The 17,782-nt window shown below is 35.6% G+C and overlaps 1 protein-coding gene across 1 annotated transcript; it reads right to left on the reverse strand.

The window, feature by feature from the left end:
* Positions 1-5,798: 5,798 nt before the first annotated feature.
* On the reverse strand, positions 5,799-6,728 carry LOC140516879 (olfactory receptor 2W3-like). Its single transcript, XM_072627737.1, has one exon. It carries the CDS (start codon positions 6,726-6,728, stop codon positions 5,799-5,801), a length of 930 nt encoding a protein of 309 aa, XP_072483838.1.
* Between the last annotated feature and the right edge of the window lie 11,054 nt (positions 6,729-17,782).

Here is a 17,782-nt window from a genome sequence, read left to right on the forward strand (position 1 = left end):
TGGCAACAGAATTGTACAAAAAAGTAATAGAATTGAAAGAAGCAATAAGGATGGAAATTTAGGCAGAAATTAGAGCTTAATGGGAGACATTAGTAAAACAAAGACAGGATAATTTTTAACAGATAATATAAAAAATAATCTACCAAACATCATATGGTATGAAAGACAGAAAATCTGAAACACACACACACAAGTCCCACAGAAGCATACGTAGTATGAAAGGAACTGATTCAAATTCAAGAGATATTTCTTGATAAGTAATTTTTTTAATATCCTCATTATTTTTATTTTTTTAATTTATTATTTATTTTTTAAATGATTGTGATCTTACATTTTGAGTTCTAAATATTTTCCTCCTCCCACCACTCCTATATACTATTGAGAAAGCAAGCAATATGACATCAATTATACTTGTGAAATGATACAAAACATATTGCCATATTAGTCATATTTTTAAAGAAAGTTATCCTTTAATTTGAACTTAGGGTTCATTAGTTCTCTCTCTTGAGGTGGATCATGAATTCCTTGGAATTGTCTTGGATCATTTTATTGATTATGAATGACTCATTCCTCAACAGATAAACTGATAAATTTTAGGAAGAGACACTTTTCAAAGGAAGATAGCAGTACTCATCAATATCATATGACTATCAGTAATCATGTTTAATTGCTCCTCCAATTAGAAAAATACAAATTATATGGATCAGATTAGTAAAGCTGAACGAAAGGAAAGTGATATTTGAAGGAGTTATAGGAAAACTGGTATACTAATGCACTTCTGTGTTTTATAGTCATTCTGGAAAGTCATTTGGAATTACATCAATTAATAAGCTATACATATTTTTTATTTAGTCATATAAGACTTGAAAGAAGCCAGGAGAAAGAGATGAGGAGAAAGAACATTTCAGTCATGGGAGATAGCCAGTGAAAATGCTCAGTCTAGAAATGTAGTGCTCTGTTCAAAACAATAAGGGGGACAGTGTCATTAGATCACGGATTATGGGTGGGGAGGTTGGTGGAATACACAGTTTAATAAGGAACAACTAGGTGGTACAGTGGATAGAGTGTCAGTCTAAGACAATTCAGGAGGTCAGAAGGTGATGTCTGTGACACTGGGGTGAGAGCCAGCCCTGAGTACACTAGAGGCAGCAGCTGCTGGGGTAGTGGCAGTAGTAGCAATAGCAGCTTCAGGAGCTCTCAGTCCAGGGGTGGTACCAGGATTGGACAATTTGCCAGAAAAAAGATGACAAGGACCTCTTTTCTAGCACTAGATGCAGTTGGTACTGATTGGCAGCTTTACTGACCATACAAAGTTCTATGTCTCAGTTCCAAAGTGGAGAGAAGCATTTGTTCTCATTCACAAGGAGCCAGTTCTGGTTGCAATTCAAAGTCAGAGAGGAGCATTAGTACTTACAGCTGCGGGAGAGCAAGGGACCTCATTACAGTTCCAGGACCAAGAGAAGAACTAGCATTTGAAGCTACAGAAGAGCAATAGCCCATCTTGGGTAAAGATCAGAGTTCAAGCCCGTAGAATCTTGACCACACCTCACCCCAGACCACACCATCTTGAAAGAATAGAAAATAGGTAGACTTTCTAATTAGCTTTTAAAATAACAGCACACAAAAGCCTGAAGCTTGGGACAGTGTCTTCTCACCCTCAGGTGAGCAGAGCCCAATTTCAACATAAAGGTTAAAGTCAAGAAATAGAAAAACGAGAAAACAAGAAAAGATCTTGACCACAGAAAACTTCTACAGCGATAGGGAAGAGCAGGACACAAATTCAGAATAAACAATATGAAAAGAGATATAAACAAAAACTGAAAGAAAAATGAACATTGGAGACAAGTCCAAAAAGAATTCCTGGAAATGTTGAAGAAAAAATGAGTGGTCCAGGAAAAATTGGAAAGAGAAATGAGAGGAATGTCAGAGAATCAACAGCTTTATAAAAGGATCTCCAAAAAACACTGAATAAATAACACCTCAAAAACCAGAAATGACCAAATGGCAAACAAGACACAAAAGTATAGTGGAGAGAAGAATTCCTTAAAAAGCAGAATTGGCCAAAAAGAACAGTAAGCACAAAAGCTCAATGAAGAAAGTGATTTGTTAAAAATTGGAATGGTGCAAATGGAAGCTAATGACTCTATGAAATTTCAAGAAACAAAGCAAAAAGAATGAAAAAATGGAAAATGTGAAAAATCTCATTGGATAAACAACTGATTTGGAAACTATATTGAGGAGAGAAAATGTAAGAATTATTGGATTACCTAAAAGCTGTGATTAAAAAAGAGATTTTAGACATCATATTTCAAGATATTATCGAGGAAAACTGCTCCAATATCTTATAGTCATAGGTAAAATAGAAATTGAAAGAATCCATTGATCACCTCTTGAAAGAGGTACCAAAATGAAAACTCACAGGAATATTATGGCCAAATTCCAGAGCTCTCAGGTCAAAGAAAAAATATTTTAAGCATTCAGAAAGAAGCAATTAAAATACCATGGTGCCACAGTCAAGATCACACAACAATTGGAGGGAGAAAGCACACTACTCATGACTGGGAATATGAATAGGATGAGCTCACTCATAAAATGGAACTGGCTAGCAGAATAACAGCACCCTGTTTACAAGAGACATACTTGAAACAGAAACACACAAACAGAGAATTAAAATTTTGCTCTAGCAAAATCTAATAAGTTTCAGATAAACTAAAAACAAGCTGGCATAGCAATCATGATTTCAGAGAAAGCGAAAGCAAAAATAGACCTAATTATAAGGGAAAATCAGGGAAACTTCATTTTGTTAAAAGGTATCATAGACAATGAAATCACGTAAATTTTTTTTGCAGCAAGTTTCTTTGATAAAGATGTCATTTCTCAAATATATCCTAAATATAGAACTGAGTTAAATTTATAAAAATAAGAGCCATTCCTCAACTGATAAATAGTCAAAGCATCTAAGCAGTTACTTTTCAGAAGAAGAAATGAACACTATCTATAGTAATATAAAAAATGCTCTCAATCACTGTTGATTAGAGAATGACAAGTTAAAACAATTCTGATGTGTCATCTCACATCTATCAGAAATGACAAATCCTGGAGGGGATAAGGAAAAATGGGTACAATAATGAACTGTTGGTGGAGTTGTGAATTGGTCCAACCACTCTGAAGAACAATTTGGACCTAGGCCTAAAGGGCTATAAAACTATGCATAACTTTCAAACTAACAACATTACTAATAGGTCTGTATCTCAAAGAGATAAATAAAAAAGAAAAAAAAAAGACCTGTATCTACAAAAATAGGTAGCTTTTCTTGTGGTAGAAAAGAATCAGAAATTTAGAGGATGCTCATCAGCTGGAGAATGGCTGAACAAGCTGTGGCATATGATTATGATGAGGTAGTACAATGCTGCAAGAAAAAGCTAGGGAAGTGGTTTCAGAAAAATACAGCAAGATATATTTGAAGTGATGCAAACTGAAATTGGAAGAACTGGGAGATCATTACATACTGAGAGAAGTGATCATTTTTCTATTATATTAATAACCAATTATTAAATTGGGATTAAGACTTTTCCTATTTCCTCCTGCAGACACCAGCCACTTTAAGCCAGTCAGTCAGTCTCTGATGGGCATCGCTGATAGATGAGATCTCCCAAATCCTCAGGGAACATGCTCCTTGATCTTGGTCAGGACCTCACGCAACTAAAAAAAAAATATTTCTGTTTGCAATATAAACAGAATCTAATCTAGGTACCTGCCAACCCTAAAGCATTAGTCTGTGCCCTTGTAGCCCTCTCCTCCCCATTGGAGTTAAGGTAATCTAGCTCGTGAAGGTGTAAACCAATCAAAGCCCTCTGGGTTAAGACAGATTCCTTTGTCCACGTTGCTGATGGCAGCTAAGTCTCATGAGTAAGTCACTTTCCAAGCAAGAGGAGCTGAAGGCTTTCAGCTCACCTCCTCATTTGAAAGCCCACCTTCTAATTATTATTCACCAATCAGAGTCGATTTTCATCTGTCAGGGGCTCCTCCTTTTTCAAAAGTATTTTAGCATTTGGTAATCTCCATGGTGTTATCTTTGGTTACCAAGAGAAACCTCTGACCATCAATTTATTGATTATCAGCTACTCTAATTAACAAATTGATTAATTGCCTAGAAACTTTATTAGTTGTTTCATCTGTCTTAGTACAGCAATAACAGCAATGCTATAACGATTATCACCTGTGAAAGACTTGGATATCTAAGACAATTCCAAAGGACTCCTGATGAAAAATGCTATCCACCTCCAGAGAGAGAACTGATGAAATCTAAATGTAGATCGAAATGACCGTATAGCTTGATTTTAGGACATCAAGAAAAGATTTCATATATTTTCTACCTAGATTCAGGAGTAGTGCAATTCCTCAGATTGTTGTTGTTTGTGAGGTCCTTATTGATGAAAGCCATAAACCTAAACTCTGTGAAAAATGAAAGCCTGGACATGGTGACCTGTTTAAAAACATAACTCATACACTGAGTCATAACTTAGATATTGTGACTAGTATGTGAGTGGTACATTACCAGGACCTAACCCTGAGTGCCTGGGAATTTACACAACAGCACTGGGTAAATGCCTGGATGTTTGAGAATTGGGTTCAGTGCTAAGTATAAACTAAAATATTAGCCAAAATATTAACTAAACCGACCCCCCCCCCAATATCCCCCAATCCACAATGAAGCACGCTAAAGTTCCTCCTTCCTTTATCTGATTTTTATAATTACCATGGGAATTTTTGGGGTAGAACTAAATCACTTGGTAACCTTCTCAGATTGCTTCTATTTGTAAATATTCATAATGATTAAACTCCTATAATCAATTTGAAGATTCTTGACCTCTTCTTTTGGGGTCAAAATCATTCCACTAACTGTGGGAAGTACAGGGTTACCCAGCAAGGGGAATTCCAGACCTTGCATCATTGTGGTTTGTCCTTCATTCTCAAAAAGGACTATGACATCAGGAAGATAATGACTGAATCCTAAGTGAATTGAATTTAAGTGAGGGAGGGCAGTGCAAGGTCATCAACATCACTTTCTCCTCCAGAGCCATCTGGTCCAATGACAAGATATAGAACAGTATGACTAGAGATGGCCCTCCAATTCCTCATGCACAACAAAACAGGATGGTTCATCCTACATACTATGCTTGGGTGTGGGAGTGGAAGAGAAAGTGATACTAGGCAATGTAACATAGAGTAGTAGAAAGAATGGTTAGCCTAGAATCTGAAGAGTGTGAATCATATCTCTGAAACTTAGTAGTAGTTATGTTACCCTGGTGAAGTTTTGAAGTCACTTTATATACCTGCCCTGCCTACCTTCCAGACTTGTGAGGATCATATGAGATGAATTTATGAATAGGATTTATGGAGAGAACAATGGACAGGTAGCCACAGGGTCCAATCAGTTCAATCCTAGCTCTGACACTGATGTGTAACCTTAGGTATATCATTTACTCTCACTGGGCCTCAGTTTCTTAAGTCTATGAGGAGGCATGTTTCGATAGGTTCTTTTAGATTTAGATCTCTAATCCTTAAGTTCTTTTTATGAAGTAATACCTCATAAGGCTAGGAGGAAAAAATAAATCATTATAGGGCTTGCTCACAGACCTATTTAACAAAACAAAAATCATATTGTCAGGAATTTTTGCCATTCTCAAATAGCTTTCAGGATAAACATACAGTGGATTCTAAGTGAAGACCTTATCCAGTATCTATCATTGGACTTAACCTTCAGGATATGATCTCTTTTGTGATCATTAAACCTTTTAGCCTCTCTCTTTACACATCAGTCTTCTGAGTGCCCCCTTTACTTCCTTGTTTCTCAGGGTATAGATGAGGGGATTGAGGCTAGGAGTAAGCAAGTTGTAGAAGAGAGTAAGGAATTTGCCTTGGTCCTGGGATGAATTGTTCCCTGGCTGCATGTACATATAGATGATGTTTCCATAAAAGAGGGAGACCACAGTGAGGTGGGATCCACAGGTGTTGAAGACCTTCCTGCGTCCATCCGCTGACTTGATCCTGACAACCGTTCGTGTTATGTACCCATAAGAGACCAAAATTAGGGACAGTGGCAGAAGAGTAAAGCAACTGGCCAAGACAAACACTGCACTTTCAATGAGTGTAGTATCCACACATGCTATCTTGATCATGGCTGGCATCTCACAAAGGAAGTGGTCAATTTCATGTCGTCCACATCGGGGCAGTGTCAGCGTCACAGGAGACATGGCCAGGGAGTTGGCAATGCCGCTTAGCCAGGCAGTGGCCACCAGCTGCAAACGAAGCTGGGGATGCATAATAACCACGTAGTGGAGAGGTTTGCAGACGGCAGTAAAGCGGTCATAGGCCATGACAGCCAAAAGTATACATTCAGTGCCACCTAATGCTAGAAACATGAAAAGCTGGACTGCACAACCTGTATGGCTGATGCTCTTGTCTGGGCCACCAAGGTTAAAGAGCAACTGGGGAACAGAGCTTGTGGTGAAACAGATGTCTAGAAAGGAGAGGTTGGTAAGGAAGAAGTACATTGGTATCTGCAGATGGGGGTCTAGGCGGGAGACCAGTATGATGATGGCATTGCCTACTAAAGTCAGGAGGTAGAAGATCAGAACCACCACAAAGAGGACCAACTCTAGTCTGGGTCGATCTGAGAAACCGAGCAAAATAAATCTCTCTAGGGAGCTTCCATTGACTCTCATTGTAATTGTTCAATACATGTCATCTATAAAAATGAAAGAAATTAGAATGATTCTCCTGGGACTCAAAGAATTTCTGGATGAGACATTGTTTTAGAAATTCATCTTTAGAGTTAAATTAGGAAAAATAATGGGCTCACCTATGTTTAAAGAACTCCGGAAGAGATGCCATAACTCTAACTTGATCACGTTTTCTTGTGACTAACAGAGTTCTTTATCAGGATGTTTTTTTTCCTGAATTCTAGCTCAAGTCCTTATGCTATTAGTACATTTTACATCCTTCACATACTAAGCATCATGACAATGATCAGGTCCGGAGATCAAGGCTTAAAACAACAACAACAACTCTAAAGAAGGTATCATTATTGAGGCACAGGAATCATAATCATGTGTTCATGTAGAGTCCTACAGTGAAGGTACAGCTTTTAGGGAGAGATCAGGATAGTACTATTTGCTCCAGTGCCCTTCCCAGTGAAACTATACTATCAGGTTACTCGTTTCTTAAGGTCTTTTCACTGTCTTAAAGGCCATAATTCTACTCTATAAAGAATTCTCCTTGCCTTGTTTCCAGAACTAACATAGACTAAGCAATTCCATGCTCTTCCTGCAGTATAAAAAACACATTTTCAGTAAAGTGGAGGCCAAGCCAACTCCCCTTGATTCATTGAATCGGAGATGCACAATTTATTTGAAAATTACAGGGTTTTTCGATACCACAATATTTTTTTCAGTCCCTTATTCTTGGTTTATCTCCTATATTCTAACATGAGTCCCACCCTCCCCTTTGTCCTTACCCATCTTGCACTCCTCTTACTGAAGCTAGATGGAACAGTTGATTGAGCATAATACTTACAGTCAGGAAGTCATGAGGTAAGATTCAACCTCAAGTCTTACTATCTGTATGACCCTGGCAAATTATTTAATTTCTCTAGGGCACTGAGAAATAAAGGGACACCCAACCATTATGGATCATAGGCAGGATCCGAACTTCTGTTTTTCTATCTTTATGGCAAATTCCTGGAATATAGGGTTATTGATATTGTGATATTGTTCTGTTCCTAGAACACAAAGAACAACAGAGAAGGAACTTCAAGAGAAAATGTTTGACCCAAGCCTTGCACTACCTGCTCAATATATAATCAGAGGAGATAAATAATCTTTATTCTAAATTAATTGAATTGAGGTGATAGAGAAATTACATACTCCCTCATAGTACTCTTTACAGTTAACACACACACACACACACACACACACACACACATACACACACCCTTTAAAAATGTAGACAACAATGGGATGAAGTAAGCGTTAGCCCTTTCTCTTGAACATCTCAAAGCACTTACACATCTGTGATATGATTTTTCCTAATATCAGCTACATAGAGTAGAAAGGTTGATTTTTTACCTTGTCTGTCCCTCATTTGTAAGGAACTGAGCTCCAGAAAGAATAAATACAAAATGAGCACATCAAGGATATTCTGCAGGGCAAGAATTCAGGTCTTTAAACTTCTCAGACTATGTTTTTACCAATATCCATTCTTATATTTTCCTTGGTGTATAAGAAATAGAAAATCTCCATCAATTAGAAGTACAGGAATTATTGCCAGTTTGCTTTAACATGTAATTACATATTCGTCTCAATACTCTCATAGTCTGTTCCACACTATCAGCTCATATGACCCGGCAGGAAGAAATTTTTCTGACTCATCAATGGCATCCCTAAGGCTAAGGTCACAAGAGTTCTTTGGAGTTGAGAAATGTCTACCATTACAACCCTGTGGAACTACCTTGCCATTTGAAAAATGTCATTATTCCCACTAAGAAGAAAAATTGAAATTGCTCACCAAATTTCCTTTGTTTTCTATATAAATTTCCACCATTTTGAAGTGAGGGTATTTTTTCTTCAAAATTATTTAACTAATTTAAATTTTATTGATATCTGTTGTTTCTACATTAGAGAAGTTTCTGGATATGCCCTACTTCTATCCACCCACTGGACTTTCCCTTTTAGCAAAGGAAAACATAACACTATCTAAAACACAAACACATAGCATTCCATAGTTGTATTCCATACTTATAGTCTCTCCAAACAAAAATCTCTTTTATTTTTAGCTTTCTACATACTTTCTAGGCTTTTGCTAACCTATACCTCACCAAATCTTCTGGGGATGAATAAACAAGATATTTTGCTTGATGATAAAACATATCTTTGGAAACATCCAGAGGATTATGTGTTTCTGCTTACAGTGGTGTAGCAGGAAGTTTTGATCAAATGCTTCAGCATTATTTAGAAATAACTTTAATAATTACTAGAATTAAAATAGCACTTTAAGGTTTGAAAAGTCCTTTATACATCTCATCTTGCTTGATCCTCACAACAGTCTTTTGAGGGAGATACTATTGTTGTCCCCATCATAAGATGTAGAAATGGTAGAAATGAGGCAGGTTATTATTTTTCCAGGTCATACAACTAGTGTCTGGGCAAGATTTGTACTCAGCTCTTCAAATCTCCAAATTTAGGGCTCTATCCACCATACTGAATAGCTATGTCTTTGTTTTACTTAAGTAAGATAAAATCTGAGCATATAATTGTCCAGCCTCTCACCTGAACTTTTTCATTTCCTTTCTTACAGGTTCGAACTGTAATAAAATCTTTGTTTCTTAAGATGGCAGGATTCATCAAGAAGTTTCCCAAGGAGTATGGGTGACAGACATTCTGGTTTCCAAATGGCTAAACGTTACTATAATTTTTGTGGAGCAAACTCTCCCCCACCCCACCTGCATCTTGCTGCATGTTTTTGATTTTTCTTGTAAGAATAGGTAAGAGATGATGGGAACATTACGAAAAAAGAGGCTAGGAATTAGAGGAAAAATTATCTGAATGTAGTCAGTTACTAGTTGCATCTGTGTGACCTTGATCCAATTGCTTAAGTTATCTGATCCTCAGTTTCTTCATTAGTAAAATTGATATTCCCTCCATACATGGCTGTTATAAGTTCAAATGTGAATGTGATTGCTTCAGTTGATAGAGCACTGGATCTGGACGTAGGAACTTCTGAGATCAAATCCAATCTCAGACACTTACTGTCCACATGACTGAGAAAGTCTTCTTGAGTTTCCTCACCTATAAAAAAGGTAAAATAGTAGTACCTATCTACCACGGTGGTTGTGAGGATCAAATGAGATGATATTGGTAAAGTTCTTAGACAGTACCTTTCTTATAACAGGTACTTAGTAAAAGCTAGTTTCCGTGTATGTATGTACGTAAACTATATATGACATCATCATGATTATGGCACGATCTGGGAACTTATTATGATCTATGGCTGTCTAATTGATTTCAATGAATACATAAAGTGGATTCCTCATAATATCTCCTCAATAAAAAGGACATATGGGTAAAATTATTCATTAATAGAGGGTAAAAAGGAAAAGTTTTGGGGTCAGAAAAATCTCTAGTCAGAGCCAGTCAGTGAAACACACCTCTTCTCACCTCTTTTGCTTTGTAGCAGTATCCATCACTTGCTCTCCATATGACACTGGCACAAAAGAAAAATCGATCACCTTTCTGTCATCTTCAGGTACTGAAAGAAAACATATCAACCCTTGTGCTCTTCTCTAGCTTTTGTCCCCTTTGTCTTGACTAAAAGACGTCGTTTGTGTTAAGCTCTAAGAACCTTTCTCCCATACAAGTTCTTATTGGGAAAACAGGTAGATGTGATATTCGAAGACTATGTTCTGATTCTCAATGCCAACAATCAGAATACGATTTATCAATTCTCTAGCATAGAATTCTATGCTGCCCCCCCCCCCCCCACTTCATCACCAGGAGATTCCAAACAAATTGTGCATCTCCAAAAGGCAAATGTTGGTGACAGTTGTATTATTTGTACCTCCTTGGAATCATCAGCACATATACATCATACGATGGGAAGGAAATTATCTTGATCCCGCTGAGACCTCTGGGACCCTACGTCCCAAACAAGCAATTAGAGACACTGATCTGTCCAGAGAGAGATTTCCTGGGAGAGGAATTGCTGCCCGAATTGTTTCATCTCTGGGATAGGGACGTGTTCACAATATGAGATGTGCATTGAATTTAACTCAACTATTTTTGTGTGTAACCATTTAATTGGATCTTAAGCCTGGAAGAAATCTTTAAGATTAATGGGTCATTCTCCTTTGGATATGCCATGTGAACCATTGATATAACCAGCTTTCTAAAGTCTTAAAAAATAGTAATGGCATATGTAGTCTAATACATCTGTTTATAAATTTTACCATCTTCCTCTACTCTCCCCTCTTTATTCTGTTGCCATCTTATGCCCAAAGTATATCAATGCAAAAATTACTCCTACCTGGTAAATCCAATAAAAGAAAATCTATTTTAGCACAGTTTTTCTTTTTTGTAATCTTCTGTATTCATTTTCTGGTGAAGAATTCTCCCAGTAGTAATAATTTTAAAATAAAACTCCATATAGATCATGAAGAGAAAAAGCTCTAATTTGTAAGGAGTTTAAATTCTAATAGGAAAGAAAATGACATCTATAAGTACAGAGAAAATATGTACAAAGAAAGTAAATACAAAGTAGTTAAATGTGAATTCGTTCATAAGGGAAGACAAAATATTTGAGGGCATAAAGAAAGGCTTCTCACAGAAGGTTATATTTCAGCTGCATCTTCAGGGAAAAAGGAGATGATATGAAGTAGACATATGGAGTGAGTGAATTTCGGGTATTGCGGGCAAGTGTATTATCCTAGAGATGAGAGATGGAGTGGTGTGTAAGAAATACAAAGAAGGTCAATTTAGCAGAATTGTAGAGAAAGAAGGTTAGAGTAAGGTAACATGAGATCTGAAAGATGGGTTGGGGCCAGATTTTGAGGGACCTTTAAAGATAAACAGCAGCATACACTTCATTTCTAAAACAATAGGAAGATACTGAAATTTATTGAGTAATGGAGTGACAGGGCACAATTTTCACATCTAGAAATCACTTTTGCAGCAAATTGTTGGTGGGTGTTATATTTTTATTTAAAAATTTTGCAACAATATTCATTAGGGAAACTGGTCTGTATTATTCTTTCTCTTTTTGTTCTTCTGATTTAGTTGTCAGCACAATATTTGTGTCATGTCAGGCATTTCTTTGCCCGTTTTTCCATAGAGTTTATATATTATTGGAAGTAGTTGTTCTTTAAATGTTCGGCACCATTCACTAGAGAATCTTTCCGGACCTGGGGCTTTTTCTTAGGAAACTGATTTGTGGTTCATTCAATTCCCTTTTTTTTTGAAGATGGAGTTATTTAAGTATTCTATTTTCTCTTCTGTTACTCTGACTAATTTATATTTTTGTTTTGAGACATCCATTTCACTTAGATTGTCAGATTTATTGACAAATAATGGGACAAAATGAATTCTGATAACTGAAATTTCATCTTCATTGGTGATGCATTCATTTTTTTCCATTTTTAATATTGTTAATTTGGGTTTTTCATTCTTTTATTTAAATCAAATCAACTAGTGGCTCATCTACATTATTGTAGATAAGCCCCTCCCCCCCCAAACTGGTATTGTTCTTTCTAATTTTATTACTCTCCATTAATTTTCAGGATTTCAATTTTCATGTTTACTGAAGAGTTTTAAGTTGTCTCTTTTCCATTTCTTTTTTTGGTGTTGTTGTTACTTGAAGGCCCAATTATTCACCTACAGTTTTTCTATTTGTTTGATGAAAGTGTTTGGAGATATATATTTTCCCCTAAGTATTGTATTAGCTTCATCCCAAAAATTTTGGAATGCTGTCTCATTGTTATTCTTTAATGAAATTAATGATTGTTTCTATGACTTGTGTTTTAATCTACTAATTCTTTAGGATTAGATTATGCAATTTCCAATTAATTTTTAAATCGATATTTTATGGTCCTTTATAGAAAATATTTTTATTGCATTATAGTCTGAAAAGAGTGTATTTAATATTTCTGACTTTCTGTATTTGGTTGTGAAGTTTTTATGCCAAAATACAGAGTCAGGTTTTGTGAAGATGCTATATAATATTGAGAAAGCGGTTTACTCCTTTTAATCTACTTTAAATTTTCTTTTGAAGTCTATCTTTTATAACTTTTCTAAAATTTCATTCATCTCCATAACATCTTATTTATTTTATTGTTAGAGTTATCTAGTTCTGAAAGGGGAAAGCTGATGCTCGCCACTAGTATAGTTTTACTATTTCCTCTTATAACTCATTTACTATTTCCCTTAAGAATTTGGTTGTTATGCCATTTGGTGCATATATCTTTGGTTTTGATATTACTTCATTGTCTAAGGTACCTGTTAGCAAGATATAGTTTATCTGCTTATCTCCTTTAATTTGGTCTATTCTTTCTTTTGTTTTGTCTGAAATCATGATTGCTAACCCTGCATTTTTTGCCCCAACAGAAGCATTAAAAGATTCTGTTGCAGTCCTTTATTTTGTACTGAATGTGTCTTTCTGTTTCAAGTGTGTTTCTTATAAACAAAATAATTTTGGATTCTTGTTTTTTAGCCATTTCACCATCTCCTTCTGTTTTATGGGTGAATTCATCCCATTCACTTTTTCTATTGTTTATCCTTCTCTCACTCTTTTTACCTAGTTTCTCCCCTAGTCTATTTTGCTTCTGATTACTGCCCTGCCCTCCTGTTTTCTTATTTCTTCCCCATCTTACTTCCATGTTGGTTAAGATACATTTCTATACCCAAAAGAGAGTGTATATAATCCCCTAATTACACAAATTTTGATGAGAGTAAGGTTCAAGTATTGACTGCCACTCCACCCTCATTTACTCCTCCACTGTAAAAATTCTTCCTTGTCCTCCTCTTTTGTGTGAGATTTCCCCTATTCTTCTCTTGTCTTCCCCTTCTTCCTGTGTATCCTTCATTCTCAAAGTTTAATTTTTTGGGTGTGAGTATGTGACAATACCATTACAGTCAATATACACTTACACAATTCTTCTAATAGCTCTAATAATGATAAAGTTCTCAGGAGCTACAAATATTACTTTTCCCATAAAGGAAAGTAAATAGTCGAACCATATTAACCTGTTATGATTTCCCTTTCTTGTTTACCTTTTTATGCTTCCCTTGAGTCTTGCATTTAAATGTCAAATTTTCTTTTTTCATCAGGAATGCCTGAAAATCCTCAATTTCGTTGAATGTCCATTTCCCCCTGAAATAGCTATATTCACTTCTGCTGAATAGTATACCATAGTATAGTAAAATTATAGCATTATTTATCCTATTACATCACAATCATGTACCACAATTGTTCAACCGTCTCCCAATTGAATCCCCCCTGAATTTTCATTTCGTGCCCATCACAGAAGAGCTACTAGAAATATTTTTGTACATGTGGGTCCTTTTTGCATTTTTATGATCTCTTTGAGCTACAACCCTATACCTGGTATTGCTGGGTTAATGAGTATGCATATTTTTATAGCCCTTTGGGCAAAATTCTAAATTTCTCTCCAGAATGACTGAATCAATTCCCAATCTACACAAGAATACTGAGAGACAGTATCACTTTGTATCAGGAAGGACCATGATACACTGGAGGACTTGCTATCACAGGTTCTTAGATCTGCATTTCTAAAATGAAAGGCGACTTTTGAGAAGTCAGTAACCACTTTAATCAAACACATGTATCATTCACTGAGTTCAGGGGGGAAAAGCCAGCATGCCGAACTTCAGAGAAAAAACACAGCAAACAAAATCAACAGACATGCTTCCAGCTTTCTGACATGAGCAATACATATATCACAGATCAACAGATAAATCCAGCTGTGTGACCATTACATACATGCATAGTTACCAGAGAGGGAAGCAGTAACATGAGTTTTCAAAGTCAGGTGGTTACTTAGCAGCTTCCCAGAGTCTCATCTGGCACACAAAGCTTCTTCCCAAATCTAAGCCCCAAAATAAAACCTGACCTCAGAGTATTTATACAATTTTTTGGACCCAGAGGGCATCACAACCCTTGAGGACCGGTACCTCATTAACAAAAGATGTGGGCCTTCCTACAAATCTTCCCAGGCCCATTAATAGGTGGGGAAGATCTTCTTTCATCACATTATTCAATCATAGGCATTTGATAATACTAAAACAAAACAGCAAAAGATCCTATTTTGCTTGTCATTACACACTTCCAGTTCCAAAAGAGGAGGGACCCTGAGGCCCAGTATCAACTGGAATTCCAAAGGATGAGGGGGCTTTTTAAGTAAGAACCAGAGTGGACACCAGAAGAGAAGTGACAATGCCTCTTCCCAGATCATACTACTTGTGAAGCATAAATTCTTCACCCCAGAGCTTTCGCTGAAAACACTGTGTGTGTGGGGAAAATACCTAAAACTTGAGACAGTCTTTCACTGCCTTCCCCCATTTTTTGAACAGAATGCAACATTAATATACAATACCAAATCAAGAAAAAGCATGTAAAAATGAGCACATAACAAAAAAAAGAATCGGATCATAACAAAGCTATTACAGTGACTGAAAGATCAAGATACAAACTGAGAAAATAATAAAGACAAAACTTTGCTATAAGCAAAACTTCAAATAAAAATGTGATTTAGAAACAAATACAACAACAATTCCTGGAAGATCTTAGAAATGATTTTCAAAAGCAAATAAGGGTGGAAGAAGAAAAATTAGTTAAAGTAATGAAAAGAGGAATAAAGTTATGAAAAGCAATCGAAAGCTTGTTAAGAAGCATAAAATACTGAAGAAAATAACTAATTAAAAAGCTGGATAGGTCGAATGGCAAAAGAGGTACAAATATTTGCTGAAGAAAATAATTCTTTTCCAAAAATTATTATTATTTCTTTCGATTAGTTCCCTTGATATTCTGGACTTTTTGTTCTTCCAGATGAATTTTGATATTATTTTTTCTAAATCTAGAAAATAATTATCTGGTAGTTTGATTTGTATGACACTGAACAAGTAAATGAATTTAGGTAGAATTGTGAGTTTTATTATATTGCTTCAGCCTACCCACGAGCAACTGACTTTTTTCACTTACTTAGTTCTGACTTTATTTGTGAGAAAAGTGTTTTGTAATTGTGTTCAAATCGTCCCTGGATTTGTTTTGGCAGTATCTACTATAGCTTTAAGTGGGATTTCTCTTGCTATCTCTTGCTGTTGGGTTTTGTTAGTAATATATAGAAATGCAGATGATTTATCTGGGTTTATTTAGTAACCTGCAACTTTGTCAAAGCTGGTTATTATTTCAAGTAGTTTTTTCACTTGATTATCTGGAATTCTCTAAGTATATCATTATATCATCTGCAAAGAGTGATAACCTAGTTTCTTCTTTGCCTATTCTAATTCCTTCCCTTTCTTTTTCATCTCTTACTGCTAAAGTTAATATTTCTAGTACCATATTGAAAAACAGTGGTGGTAATGGACATCCTTGTTTCAACCCTGATCTTATTGGAAATGCATCTAGCTTATCCCCATTGCATGTAATGTTTACTGAGGGTTTTAGGTGGATACTGCTTATTATTTTACGGAAAATTCCATTCATTCCTATGTTCTCCAGTGTTTTCAATAGGAATGGGTGTTGTATTTTGTCAAAAGCTTTTTCTGCATCTATTGAGATAATCATGTGGTTTCTGTTAGTTTTGTTGTTGATATGATAAATAATACTAATAGTTTTCATAATATCCATCCAGTCTTGCATTCCTGGTATAAATCCTACCTGATCATAATGTACTACTCATTATATGTTGCTGTACTCTTTTTGCTAATATCTTATTTAAAGTTTTTTCATATATATTCATTAGAGAAATTGGTCTCTAATTTTCTTTCTCTGTTTTTTGTCATCCTGTTTTAGATATCAGAACAATATTTGTACCATAAAGTAAATTTGGTAGGAATCCTTCTTCACCAGTTTCCCCAATTAGTGCATATAGTATTGGGACTAAGAGTTATTTAACTGTTTGATAGAATTCACTTTTAAATCCATCTAGTCCTGGAGATATTTTCCTGGGGAATTCATTGAGGGCTTGTTCAATTTCTTTTTCTGAGATGGTGTTATTTAAGTATTCAACTTCCTCTTCAGTTAATTGGGGCAAATTATGTTTTCTTAAAAATAATTATCCATCTCAATTACGTTATGGGCATAGAGCTGAGCAAAGTAATTTCTAATTATCGTTTTAATTTCCTCCTCATTTTAGATGAGTTCACCCTTTTTACTTTTTCTTATTCATAACTTGGTTTTCTTCTTTCTTTTTTGTTAAACAAATTGACCAAAGGTTTATAAATTTTATTGGTTTTTTCATAAAACCACTTAGTTATATTTATTAGTTCATAAGTTTTCTTAATTTCAATTTTCTTAATGTCTCCTTTGGTTTCAGTCTTTTTAATTTGGTATTTATTTGGGAATTTTCAATTTGTTCTTTTCTAGCTTTTTCAACTGCATACCCAATTCATTCATCTCCTCTTTCCCTGTTTTATTCATGTAGGCATTCAAAGATATAAAACTTCCCCTAGGAACTGCTTTTGTAGTATCACATAATATTTGGTAGGCTGTCTCATTACTGTCATTGTCTTGAATGAAGATGTTGATCGTTTCTATGATTTGTTGTTTAATTCACTCATTCTTTGGGATTGGATTATTTAGTTTCCAATTAATTTTTGGTTAATCTTTCCATAGACTTTTATTACATACAATTTTTATTGCATGAAGACCTGAAAAGGATGTATTGACTATCCTTGTCTTTCTGCACTGGATTGTGAAGTTTTTATGTCCCAGTACACGGGCAATTTTTCTTATTGCCATGTACCACTCAGAAAAGGTGTAGTCCTTTCTATCCCCATTCAGTTTTCTCCAGAGATCTACCATATCTCCCTTATCCAGGGTGTTATTCACCTCCTTAACTTCTTCTTGTTTATTTTAAAGTTACAATTATCAAGTTCAGAGAAGGGAAGATTGAGTTCCCCCACTAGTATATTTTTGCTGTATATTTCTTTCTGTGACTCCCTTAACTTCTACTGTAAGAATCTGGATGCTATACCAATTGGATCATATATGT

The sequence above is a fragment of the Notamacropus eugenii genome, assembly GCF_028372415.1.
Source record: "Notamacropus eugenii isolate mMacEug1 chromosome 2 unlocalized genomic scaffold, mMacEug1.pri_v2 SUPER_2_unloc_1, whole genome shotgun sequence".
Taxonomy (NCBI): Eukaryota; Metazoa; Chordata; class Mammalia; order Diprotodontia; family Macropodidae; genus Notamacropus; species Notamacropus eugenii.